Source organism: Lygodium microphyllum, chromosome 23 (assembly GCF_053477565.2).
Source record: "Lygodium microphyllum isolate KBCC chromosome 23, Lygodium_microphyllum_v1.1.10, whole genome shotgun sequence".
Taxonomy (NCBI): Eukaryota; Viridiplantae; Streptophyta; class Polypodiopsida; order Schizaeales; family Lygodiaceae; genus Lygodium; species Lygodium microphyllum.
Genome location: NC_141157.1, coordinates 109866741 through 109880296, shown reverse-complemented (window position 1 = coordinate 109880296; position 13556 = coordinate 109866741). Strand labels below are relative to the sequence as shown.

At 42.7% G+C, this 13556-nt stretch overlaps 1 protein-coding gene across 2 annotated transcripts in view; it reads right to left on the bottom strand.

Annotated features, from left to right (window-relative positions):
* Window positions 1-13556, bottom strand: part of LOC148016610 (ephrin type-B receptor) — a 158817-nt gene that overhangs the window by 81494 nt on the left and 63767 nt on the right. For both annotated transcript variants that reach the window (XR_015688087.1, XM_087664191.1), the window contains exons 6-14: window positions 5426-5545; window positions 5033-5161; window positions 4834-4959; window positions 4235-4290; window positions 4061-4160; window positions 3839-3956; window positions 3540-3749; window positions 2194-2509; window positions 1404-1497 (exon numbers count right to left, since the gene is read on the bottom strand). Coding sequence is in view for 1 of the 2 variants with exons in the window: in XM_087664191.1 (XP_087520317.1) it covers window positions 1404-1497; window positions 2194-2509; window positions 3540-3749; window positions 3839-3956; window positions 4061-4160; window positions 4235-4290; window positions 4834-4959; window positions 5033-5161; window positions 5426-5545 (1269 nt within the window). In the remaining variant the exon portion in view is untranslated. The remainder of the gene's footprint in view (window positions 1-1403; window positions 1498-2193; window positions 2510-3539; window positions 3750-3838; window positions 3957-4060; window positions 4161-4234; window positions 4291-4833; window positions 4960-5032; window positions 5162-5425; window positions 5546-13556) is intronic.

The following is a 13556-nucleotide window of genomic DNA, read 5'->3' as shown; positions in this document are numbered from 1 at the left end:
TCCTCCACTTCAACCTCTAAGATATCAACCTCCATCAAATCAACCCATTCAGACTTAACCTAATTAATAATCGAATCACAAATGTATCGACGAGCAAAGTGAACACCATCAGAAAGAATCTCCTATAGACCCAACAAAGATTTATAATAGTCAATGCACATTTGAATGATAAAAGTAGGTTCACTAACCATAACAGCTTGCTCATCCAACAAACGCACAATATTTTCCCAAGCGTATTTCTTGCATAAACGACCAAAGAACTAATGAGATTGACAATTATTATCATGCAAAGCTTCCGCTTGGGCCAGCAATTTGTATTTAGCATATTCCTCCTCCTGAATTGATTGAACTCTACATTTCAACCATTTTGGGGCTGTCCACTGTGAAACCGTAAATGGTGGAAGTCAGCTGTCTAGGGTGGTGCCCCACTGTGGGCACCCAGCCCCTTTTTGGGGCTGTCCACTGTGAAACCGTAAATGCAAAACGCGAAGCGCAAAACGTGAAACCCTAAACGCAAAACGCAAAACGCAAACTGCATGTGAAGGGTTTCTCAACATCTCCCCCCCCCCCCCCCCCGGGCCCTCCCCCCCTATTTTCATGGTGTGAAATGATGGAGTCGGTTAAGTTCAAAGTATTGTCATTCTCATATTCTTCCCCATGCTTATAGGATGAGATTCTTGGAGAATGTTTTTATCTCTGCTAAGGTCCTGAAGCAGTCACTTTGTGGAAACAGAGGCAAATGAATAGAGTGCTGTTATAAGCTTGTGCAGATCTTGATCTTCACCTCGAGGCATAGAAAGAAGTCATCAGCGTATTCATACGACTCCCTAAGCATTGAGATGGTAGGAGATGTGCGCCAAAGGTAAAGGATCTGACAATGATACAGAAAGGACATCCTTCTCTCACTGATATACAAAGAGAACAAGCATCAAATAATTCATTACAGATGTCCCATTGTGATAAGGCCAGTAAATAACTTCTGGCATTCTCTCTCCAAAAATCATCATGATCTGGGATATAAATCTCAATATGTTTGTGTCAAAACTTTGGTTACATTTGTGTCAAAAATTGACATGAACTTGGATATAAATCTCATTACATTTGTGTCAAAAACTTAGCTACATCAACAAGACACTTCGCTTACTGTATTTGGCATACTCAATATGACCAGTTTTCATTATCTGTCTCCCTCAGAATGTAACCATATTATTGCAGATGCATAGTAATTTTGAGTCCAAACACACTGATCTTTAGTACCACAAGCATTGACTTTTTGGTGAACTGCAAACAAGATGATGTTCACATGCAATCCATGAATACACAAAGTCTAAAATACATTGTCGAAGCAAATCTGAATAGGACCCAGAGATGCAAAGGTAAAGGAATATAACACAAGATATTACCTTGCAAAAGACACCATAAAGCCCAGGAGGGCAATCTCTTCCTGTCAGGGTCCCATTTTCACCATCTGTAGCATCATCAGATCCGGATCCACCCCTGAAATAGAACATATTCCAAAAGCAAAGATAAGATTCAATTCAGTTGTACTACCAAGGACAAAGCCAGTCAATGAAAACAACCAATGCGATTCATTTCAACAAATGAAAACAATCATCAGCTGACAGCTTATCTATGTTTCCTAGAGTTCAAACAAATGAATCATGCAGCTTGGATCGCATGCACAACTACCCTAGATCTGTGCACATCAGATGCACAGCTGCCACCAGAATAGGGAAAGTACTAAATGTACAGGCAGCACCTAATGTGTTTACCATGACTTTCAACTGCTTATTTCAGACCTGATTGTGCCCAAAGTAGAAAAACCTATTCAAAATCCACAAACAGCTGAGAAACATATTGCACAGAAATTATCAATAGCTTGGTTTGGTAGTGAACACCATTGATAGACAATGCCAGTCGGACAAACATTCAGCAAAATGCAAATGTCTGTTTGTGTTATGTCAAAGGCATACCATCCCACAATAAAAACTCCCCATAAAGATAGCACACCCCACAATGTGTCTGTTCTATATGTGAGAGCTTCACCCAGTAAAGACAATCTTTACATAAACATACCATTGATTCTTGCATATATAAGTCAACAGCAAAGATCATTTTATAGAAATATATCACTTAGCAAAAGCCTCATTACTCTTAGTCTTTCTTCGCAAAAGCTTTGTTTGAGATATCAACCTTATTGTTATGGATCCCTTCACACTAGCCATAGGAATAAAGTCTTCTCCGGTAGCAATGTTTGACCAATGAAAGTGAATACGACCTCCAGCCCCACCACCACCTCCTACAGTACTACCATGGCCACCAGCCGTGGACAAAAGAGAACCATTTCCAACTGTCAATGTTTGCAAGAAAAAAAGTAGGCTTCCACCTGATCCGCCACCTGGACCCCCAATTTCCTTGGATTCATTAGCTGAATAATAGCTTTGGCCATCCGACGTCAATGCTCCATAGATATCTAAGCTTGATATTGGATGTTCAAGGGATCCTATCACTGTAAAAAATAAAAACTGAACTTTACAATGGAGATGGCAGACCCACTTTTTAAAGCACACTTCCAAAGCATATGCACTAGTGCTACAAGACTCACAAACCAAGTTGAAAAAATGAATGGACAATTTGCCACAGCAATATGATGTTTAGAATCATTTCCATTTCTTTCTATGGATATGAGCCTATCCAAGTCTTTAAGTCATCTGTCTTTGCAGTCAGTCTTTGCAGAACTACCAAGAGGAGCTTAAGATGTGACAATTTTAAAAGGAAGGTAGACTGTTGTGTTGATATAATATGAACTGTGCAAGTACATCACTCCCAAACATTTGTGAGGAAAGCTCCCAATCACAAAATAGATTCAGCTCACTTGAAGAAGGCATGGACGGGAAAAAGGGAAGCAAAAGCACCAGAACTCCATGCAGGCCACAGATCAAAATAGGCAAGACAGGGTAGTGACTGTAAATCTCTCTCTCTCTCTCTCTCTCTCTCTCTAAAAAAAAAAAAAAAAAAAAAAAACACCTCATAAAGACCTCTTCCAATGACCTGTGAGACAGGACCTTTGACAGCATTGTTCAATGATGAATGATGATGCAATTGGTTCACTTTGAGAAGATTAAGTCTTGAATCTTGGTTTGATGTGTCTTCAGTGCTTGCAGCAAAAAATGGTATAGCTTCTAAAATATCGTTATTTGAATTTTGAACACCACACGTGCAAAATGTGTGTAAAGCTCCTGCAAAGGCAACCTAGGGGAGTACCAAAAGAGAGCTAACATAGTAATACAAGACAAATCACATTATAAGTGGAACTGAAGACGATGATGCTGATTGTGAAGTTTTTAGCTTTGGAATTTTTAAGGAATTGCTGGGCATGGAGTTGAAGGTGAGAATAAATAAAGTGAATTTGCAAAATCAACTTATTAAGCCAATGACACCAAAGAATCCTAAACTACTATAGCTATATACAGGTGCTTGATTACAGACATGAATGTTAGCATTGCTGAATCAACTGCAGGAATGAACTCTGCTCTCACCAATAACTCCACCACCTAAAGTAACACCAGAAGTGGTTGCATCGCCACTTCCACTTCCCAGTTCACATGGCAAAGTTGTGCTTCCATATGCTCTCCCACCTTCTGCCCAGGTCTCATTGAAATAACCTCTGCCTCCCTTCCCTCCATGCCCAGCACCTCCTGCAGCACCAGTTTTTGACAGGCTTCCTTTTCCTACACCCCCCTTGCAACCTGCCAAAATCCCAGTCCCAGCTTTTAACTCTAAACATTATGATTCCAGTACTTAACTCCTGTGTTTTTTTAAACGTCGGCATACATACCCTGCCATGAAGCACTCACTAGCCCTCCTGCATTTATTGTGACTGTCCGCGCCCGATGTATATGAACAACACTTCCCTTCACAATGCCATCCACAATTACATCCTCAACTCGACAGATCTGAACAAGCCCACTCCATTCACTTAATAAAACCATACCAACAAGTTAAAGCAAGAACGATCATCTGGACCAGACAGAGAAGTATGCATAAGCAGATTAATAACCTGAAGTGTAAATGGGAGTGAGGTGTTTAAGTTGCAGTCCTCAGGTGGTTGAGTAATCTCATTAGGGCATGTTTCACTGTCACAGTAAAGGTTTGCCAAACTGCCATCAAACCAAACCAATAAGTAAGCAATGGTGACAGAAAGGAAACTAGAAACATATGGGAACTCACTCACCTAAACTTTGATAAATCATCATCAAATGGGGCTTGCAAAACAGCTTTTGGTCCAATCTGCATGCATTTACACATGTATACTTCAACATTCCGATTGTTTTGTAATCCAGAAAGCAGAAGACTCAACACACTTTGTACTATGATATGTTCACACTTCAATCATTAGTAAAAGAATGATAAATTCCAAAATCTTTTCATGTAATCATCAGCTGCTATGAAAACCCAGGCTTACAAACGGACAGTATATTTTCAAATGATTATTCAGACAAGCAAAAATACAACTACCACAGATATCTGAACTATATTTCAGTATGCAGTGCACCATGCCTTCTAATACCCAGAATCTTATAGTTCAGAATGCAGTGGACCATTCCTTCTAATATCCAGAACCTTTGATGTTTGGAAAAGGTGAAGCACAGTGGACAAAACTTCCCCGAGAGGAGATTAAACAGTCGTGCACACAGATTGTCTTCAACAAACTTTAACTCAAAGTGTCCGTATTAACATGGCAGTTGAGAAATAGACCATTGCCTAAGAAGTGATATAAGTCGTGCAGATGATATTGCAAATAACTGAAGAATTTACAATAAGGAATCTTACATTGACATTGTAGAAGAGTGAAATAAAAAGCCTTTGTGCTTTGATAGCATCCCCTTGCCCCTTTAACTTGAAAAAGCCTTGCCCATGAACACCAAGGTTGGAATTTGAAAGAATTGTTGACCCTTCCTGCACATGTTGGACTTGTCAATCGCTTCATCAGAAATTACTACATTGAAAATAAATCATGATAAATATGTACCCGAAGCAAAACAAAGTTACTAGCATCCACTGTCGAGGTGGCAACCATGATACCCCCACCGCCATCAATTTGCAGAACTGAATTTGACATTCGCAATACTTTGACTGAAAGTCTCAATGCACCATACACCTACAGCTCCAGACATGTTTTTAAAAAACATAATGAGCTTGTACATTGTAAAACTGGCATTGGTACAAAAACAAATGCATTATCTTTCTCTTTCTAGAACCTTACATCAAAATCTTCAAACAGTGAATTATAGGGAGCAAAGGTAAAACAAGCTGAGCAGGGAAACCTACTACTGTAAACCTCAGAAAATAAACGCAATAACAGGAACACAACATGCCCAAACGACATAGCTCTGAAGACATCAGTGGACTCGCAATAATCTACCTTGATAGTGGAATCAGTCAGCTCCACCTCATCTGCAACTAGCTCAAATTCTGAGAAAGGGTAGTGAGCCAATCCTGAACTTAGAGTTCCATGGCATTTCAAACTAATCTGTCCACGTACCTGACATCCAAACCATGACGATAACATTAGCAGAATGATCAAAAGTGCACAATAGAAAAAACAAGTGTCAGTGTTAGTCAAATGAAATACTGAATGCTAAGTGCTGTTCAATACAGAGTCTTAAAAAGGGCAATATGAAAAACAAGAAGTATTTTATAGCCTATAGCAGGTTTGCATTTCCACATATACCCCAAGTCATCAGAAACACCTGATGATAACATTAGCAGAATGATCAAAAGTGCATAACATAAAAGAACAAGTCTCAGTGCTAGTCAAATGAAATACTGAACACTTAATGCTGTTCAGTACAGAGTCTTAAAAAAGGCAATACCAAAAACAAGAAGCATTTTAGAGCCTATGGCATTTTTGCATTTCCATACATACCCCAAGTCATCAAAAACGCCCCCTCGTGCCCCTGCCCCCGCCCCAAAAAAGAAGCCCCATGTGGGGCCAGGAAGTCTTCCTTGAACAACCAAGCACTTCAAGCAGCAATGAAAATTTCAGATTATTCACATCTAACGAAAGTTAAAACTATGTGGAATAGGTCAACCCACAAGAATCTCGAAACTCATCTCTTTGGAAAGATAGTTTTATTGCAATATATCTCATAAAGTGCATAGTCTTGCCAAAATTTCGCATAGGTGCATAGTGCAAGAAGCAACCTGCTAAGGCTACACATGAGAAGCCCCATACTGATTATGTTTGATGTTCAACTTCAAAGATTTCAAGAAATCCTCTCCTACTTTGAAGAGGAAATTTTAATGTTGGTCAAAAGTTGCCTAAATTGAGATTCCTTCACATTATTCTACTACATTCATCTAAATAACTTGCCCAAATCAGTGGGAGTTTTCTTCACCTCAAAGTTTGCTTTGACCCTCAACTTGTGCAAGGCACCTACCTCGTAATGAATGACTCCAAGAACAAGAGAGAAAACAGAAAGGTGGAATACCCCTCAACTATGTACCATACAGCAGAAAAAGAGAGCACAAAAAAGTGAAACTGAACAACAGCACTCAACTTTAGTACAAGCAACTACATGCATCTTTACCGTGTCTAGCTGGTCATGTGTTATGAGAAGTCACACGCACTCACTAGAACTGTAGTTGTCCTCAACACCATCAGACCCACTTGAATCCACACCATGAACCAATCACAATTGCATCCACTCTTGTGTCCTTGACCTACGTGACTGCTATTGTTAGCATATAAACCCACCACAACAAGAAAATAGAAATCCCAACCTAAGACTGCATCAGAACAACCCCCCTACAAAGACTTTGATATCACCAGAATGAGAAATGAACATAAATGATTTAATAAAACTCCAAATTTTCTGATTAAAAAGTGAACTTTATTTCTGGCACCCTTAGCTCTTGGCATGGTGACTATTGCACCACGAGACAGATTTGACACCAAGCAAGAAGTGGACAAGTGGACAAGCTGTGAAGATATGCTAGGTTTTGCACTAAGGAAACATAGAAAGTACAACCACAACCGAAACACAGAGACTCAGACAGTGATGTGCAAAACTCAAACACTAAATGCAAAACATAAAACTCAAAAATGCTAAAAGCACAAACACAGACACAAAAAGAAGAGAACAATGAAGTGAATGAATCAATGCAATAAATGAAGGTAAGAGTGTACAAAATGCTCAAGGGTTTTGTGTGTGTGTGTGTGTGTGTGTGTGTGTGTGTGTGTGTGTGTGTGTGTGTTCATAAAAAAGCAAAGATGCATGTATGTGTAGTTTCTTTTGCATTTGCCCACACAAGAGTTAATTTGAGATGCATTCTCTCTCTTTTTTTTTCATGAATAAGCGTATATTAATGTTGGAATATTTACATCCGGCCTTCAGGCCAACCAAACAGAAAGGATACAAGTCTCACGTTTATACACCAGACCATCAGGTCAGCAATACAACTAAAAGTCTACCACAACTCTAACACAGAAATGTCGCTCAGAAAGAACAAGTGGAGTGGAGCGAACAATATCCAACCAGGGAGAAGCAATGTCGGGAAGAACCAGATCAACTGAGACCATAGAGGAGATTTGCCATAACAGTAAACCACGAATACGGGCCACATGACCATGGATACCCGACACCAAATCAAAAATGAAGGCATTCCGAGTGCACCAAATATGCCACAGGACTGTCCATCTAAGGAAATGGAAAAGGCAAGAGTAATCTGAATGCAAAGAAGACGAGGAATTCATCTTTCCCATAATCCACGAACAAACTGATATCCAGCGCTGAGTTGTTGCAAACCACACATGGGAAACAAAACTCCATATTGTCTAGCAACAAGGCAAGAGACAAAGAGATGAAGCATTGTTTCATCGCATGTAGTACAAAACACACAACGACCAGCAAAGATCTTGCGCGCATGCAACACATCGCCAATTGGAAGACCCCCAATAAGTAGCCTCCGCATGAACACTTTACCCTAATACAGAACCTTAGACTTCCAGAGCTGGATGAATCTTTCTTGCCACTTCCTTTTGCTATCCTGAATATGCCATACTTTATTAGCCTTTTCCGTGACCCATCTCTTGGCTTCCAACATTTGATGATAAATCTGATTCGCTGACTTTTTCTCAAAATCATCAAGAATCACGAACTTCCAATCACGCCAGGGAGACAACGGTTGTAAAGCTAGCAAAGGGGCGAACCTCAAAAACCTGTCCTGTATAGAAGAAGTCCTGTATAACCTCAAGGTACCTCGAAGTGCTGATGGATACGCCAAAAAGAATAAAGACCGGCCTGTCGAGGAATGACACCATCGAGAACTGTCTGCAACCCCAAACTAGCCATCCAATTAAACTTCTCTCTCTGCAAATCTTTACGAGGCCAATCCAACAATTTGGAAGTAGCCAGTACTTCACCTCGCAACGAATTCTCCTCCTTACGATAATCAAGAGGGCGCCAAACTACAAAACGTGACATCATCTACCAAGAGGAAATCAAATGAGAAAGGAGAAAAGACTCAAAGACCTTTACAAGTCTTGTGAAATTAAGCACATGCCACCAAGAAGCTTGAATAACCGTGCTGCCATGAGAGATTCCAGTCTTTTCTATGAAAAATTTTGCAATATCTGACCAGGGATAACTCTGTACATAATGCCTGCAAAAGTGCTAGCCTCAAGGCTGCCATATGCAAGTTAGCATCCAACAAAGCTGCTCCCCCCATCCTTTTAGGAGTAGTAATATACTACCATGAAATCCACACCTGGCCCAAGCGATTCCCTTGCTTTTTCCACAGCATGAATCGGATAGGTTGAACCAATTCCAGAAGAGACTTCTTGGTCCAAGGAAGAAGAGGCAGGAAAAAAGAAATCATGTTGATCATGATGCATTGAGCAACCTTAAGTCGCACATGAAGAGGCCAGCCTTGAGACTTCGAGTACATGAACCGATCATGAATACAAGATGACATCCAATCTAGCAATGTACAAGGACTTACATCCACACCATAGGATAGCCCAAATGTCTAGTTATGTTTCCCTTAGAAATCACAATTCCATGCCAGCCCAAGGCCTGCAAATCACTTGACCCATCTCAGCACCGACAAGCATAGACCGCAACCAAGCTCGAATTCTAGTGATCAAAGGAGTCCTTCCCATGAAGTAGAAGATGACTGCCCTCTCATGGAAAGCAACAATCTGCTGTAAAACGAGATCTGTACCCATGACAGCTACCACTTGTTTCCCTTCTGGTAAAGAACTCGCTTTACCCTCATTGACTTGAGCGTAATCCGACATTAGATTATTAGCAGAAGCCAACACAAACTGAAAAGGCCCGTCAAGCTGCGAGCATGAAGCATGAACATTTGGCTGAGGCAAATTCTGGGCACACAAGTCCGGTTCATCAACCAACATTTTACAACGTTTACCCATCTCATCCCCATCCATCAACTGTCCAACATATTCTGCAGGAAGAGTCACCATATGATTCGCCCAAATCTTTATCATCCCCATTCTTGATATGCTAGTCTAGAAAAGCCATATCAATACCATTTGACTCCTGTAGTTTCTCCATAACCAGGCCTGAAAGTCCTTTCGATGTGCTCCAGTCAGAAAGTCACTACACAAGTCGAAGGTCCAGTAGTAGCAGAGCAAAAACGCCGATGGTGTAATCACAGGGCAGATCAATAGCTTGGCACAGAGCAAGGCAGCACTCAAGGCAACACAAAACCAGGTCGACACAGAATGGCAAGCGCGCAAGAGCAGAATCGAGATCAGAGCCGTTGTCTGTCTCACCTCCTCTCTCTCTCTCTCTCTCTCTCTCTCTCTCTCTCTCTCTCTCTCTCTTCGTGAAGGTAATTGAATTAAGTAAATATTTTACACCAGACCATCACGTTGGCTTAGAACTCTCTCTCCGAAAAATATATACATCAGACCATCCGATCAAGATTCTCACTAAATCTCTTACATTCTATTACACCAAACCATCAGGTCCTTCAAGAAAGTGACGAAAGACTATCAAGACTCTAACACAACAAGAAAATCACACTGGTGGTGTAGAGCGAACAATAGCCAGCCAGGGGGCAGCTATGTCAGGAAGAATGAGGTCAGCTGATATCGTAGAAGAAATCTGCCATAACACCAAACCTCAAATACGGGCTACATGTCCATGGATGCCCAAGACCGAATCAAAAATAAAGGCATTCCGAGTACGCCAGATATGCCACACGGCAATTCATCTCAAGAACTGGAACAGGCACGAATAATCAGAATGCAACGAAGGCATGGAGGGAACCTTTCCCATAATCCAAGAACGGGCTGTTATGCGTAGCTGAGTAGCCAAGAGACATGTGCAGGAAATAAAACACCAGATCTATTGTGCAACTAGACAAGAGACAAAAAGATGAAGCAAAAATCTCTCTCTCTCTCTCTCTCTCTCTCTCTCTCTCTCTCTCTCTCTCTCTCTCTCTCTCTCTCTCGTTGAGAAACCCTTCATCCACAGTTTGCGTTTTTGCGTTTCTGCATTTTGCGTTTAGGGTTTGTGTTTAGGGTTTGCAGCCCCAAAGAGGGGCGCCCTCCTAGACTGACTGTGCCTATGTATAGGCCACTCTCATTCATTCCTCACGGCTGATTCATTCAGTCTGTCACCTCTTCTCTCCAGCCTCTCCACTACCCTCACACCCCTTCAGGAGGACATTGCGGTTCGTGGTTCGTGACTGTCTTCATCATCTTCCTTGTGCTACGGCACCCTTGATCCCTTGTATCACATTCACTCCATGATTCAGAGCTTCATCATTCCATTCATCAAAGTTTCTTCTCTCTTCTCTTCTCTTCTCCATGTTTGCCGAGTTCACTCCGTGTTCCTTCCCGCCAACCCTACTGTCTCGCTGGTACACCCCTTTCGCGGAGGACATCGCAATCTTAGCTATCCCTTGCTGTCATCTACAGTCTATGGCACTTGTTTCCAGCCTTCCACCTGCAGTTTGCAGCTGTTTACAGCAAAGTGACTGTTGCTGATCACTCTCCATTCAGAAAACAATCTCGTTTTTGCAAATTTCAGGTGTTTCAGCTTGCTGCCCACACCTTGTTCGCGGAGGACATCTCAGCCGAAGCTGTCCATTGCAGTCTCCATCAGTTCGCGCCTGATTTCCAGCCCTCTTCACGCAATTTGGAGCTGATTCCAGCCAGGCGACTGCTGTTCTTGTGCAGACCTGCTACCGTACAGCCTGCCACATCATCACAGTCATGTTGCCTATATTTTTAGTCTTTCTCTCTCCTGCAAGCTGTCTTGCCTGCGTTTTTATTCTCTCTCTCTCTTGCTGCCTGCCTTTTTAGTCTTTCTCTCTCGCATTTTTAGTCTTTCTCTCTCCTGCAGGCTGACCTGCCTACGTTTTGTCTTCTCTCCTGCTGCCTGCGTTTTTAGTCTTTCTCTCTCCTCACCTGCGTTTTTCTATTGGTTGCAGTCTCTTACTGTTGGTCGCATCCTCCTCCCACATGCAGTTCACTTCCAACCCTTCTATTACCCTTCCACCCCTTGAGGCAAACATTGCGGTTCGTGTTTCACACTACCCTCAAACCCCTTGAGGCGGACATTGCGGTTCGCGGTTCGTGGTTCGTGGTTCGTGGTTCGTGGTTCGTGGTTCGTGGTTCGTGGTTCGTGGTTCGTGGTTCATGGTTTGTGGTTCATGGTAGCTGACCTCTTCATTCTTTAGCAAGGCACACTGGTATCCATGGCTTCTTTACCAATAGATGACCAAACTACTGGGTGCTCCTACTGTGACATCACCGGACACACCACCGATGCTTGCCGACTTCGACCTTTGCTTCCCACCCCCCCGGAGTATATGCGTCTTCCACCAAGCACTCCTTGTGCCACCTCTCCTTTCTGGGCCACAGAGATCATTCTGCATCGGCTATCAGAGTACTATACTCAAGGCAATAAGCGGCATCCAATGCGCACTCGGTTGTTGCGAGCACATGGAGGATCGATTGGCACTACAACCTCTTGCAAATCGTCGCAATGCCAGCGGCAATCTTCTCCCACTTATTTTCGGGTACAGTGGCTACCACGGCCCGTGGTTCTGCAGTCCACTCCATCGAGAGACAATGATTGTTTGATACCGTCTCCTCATCAGTTCGCTCCTCCGAGAGACAGTGGCTGCTCGACTCCTTCCTCTTCTTTGGCTACCCAGTTTGCTCCACTAAGAGACACTGACTGTTACCCACTTCTTGCTCCTTTTGAGCCCCACCCTTCCCCACCCTCGTTTACTCAGGTTCGAGAGGCTACCTCTAGAAGCTCTTCAGCACCCCAGATACTTTCTTCGGCACAACCAGCGGTACTTCCTTCGTCATCAGACATTTCGGAGTCCATGATCCATGAGTTTTTGGATTGCCTATCTACTTCAGAGGGGGATTCAGAGGGGGATGTTATTTCTTTGCCCTCAGAGGGAGCATCTACTTCTTCTTTGACTTCAGCGGCGGGGACCCCTCCACCTCCTACCTCAGAGGGGGAACCTACTCCACATGAAGTTCTTCACCCATCCTCTACTTTCTTGGGGTGGCTGTCTTCGACCAGTCATCTCTTCTACTGATACCCAAGATCTTCAAGTACCACCTAGCTTGGGACCTTGAAGGTTCAGCCGCGACTTGGTGACAAGGCCTTCATATTCCTTCCAGCATGGATACACAGAGCTAGTAGCTTCTCTCCCAAGGTTGAGTTTCAGGTTTTCCAGTTCACTCTATCTACTATTCTTTATTACAGGTTCCCTTTGCGGTGGAAATCTTGGATCTTAGGGGTCCTCTTCTCTTCTTGCCTTGGTCACTTAATTACAATGGAGCCACCTCCCGAGATCGAGTATGGGCATATCCTTAAGGTTCTCGGCACCACACAAAGTCCGACATTCCTCCTAAGCATTGCATGTTTTCATCATCTTTATACTAGGGCGCTTGGGCAAGTGAACAATTTCCCCACAAGGGACACTGTCCAAATGGCACCTGTGCATGAGCATTCTTCAGTATGTAGCATTGCATCTCCACCTCACTCTTCTCTTGTTCCCCTTTTTGGGCCTAAGAGGGAGTGTTGAGAAACCCTTCGCCTACAGTTTGCGTTTTTTCGTTTCTACGTTTTGTGTTTAGGGTTTGCAGCTCCAAAAAGGGGCACCATCCTAGACTGACTATGCCTATTTATACGCCACTCTCATTCATTCCTCACGACAAATTCATTCAGTCCGTCACCTCTTCTCTCCAACCTCTCCACTACCCTCACACCCCTTCAGGAGGACATTGTGGTTCGTGGTTTGTGACTGTCTTCATCATCTTTCTTGTGCTACAGCACCCTTGGTCCCTTGTATCACATTCACTCCATGATTCGGAACTCCATCATTCCATTCATCAGAGTTTCTTCTCTCCTCTTCTCATCTCCATTTTTACCGAGTTCACTCTGTGTTCCTCCTCGCCAATCCTACTATCTCACTGGTACGTCATCTTTTGACATCTCTCTCTCTCTCTCTCTCTCTCTCTCTCTCTCTCACACACATCAGTAATGCAAGCG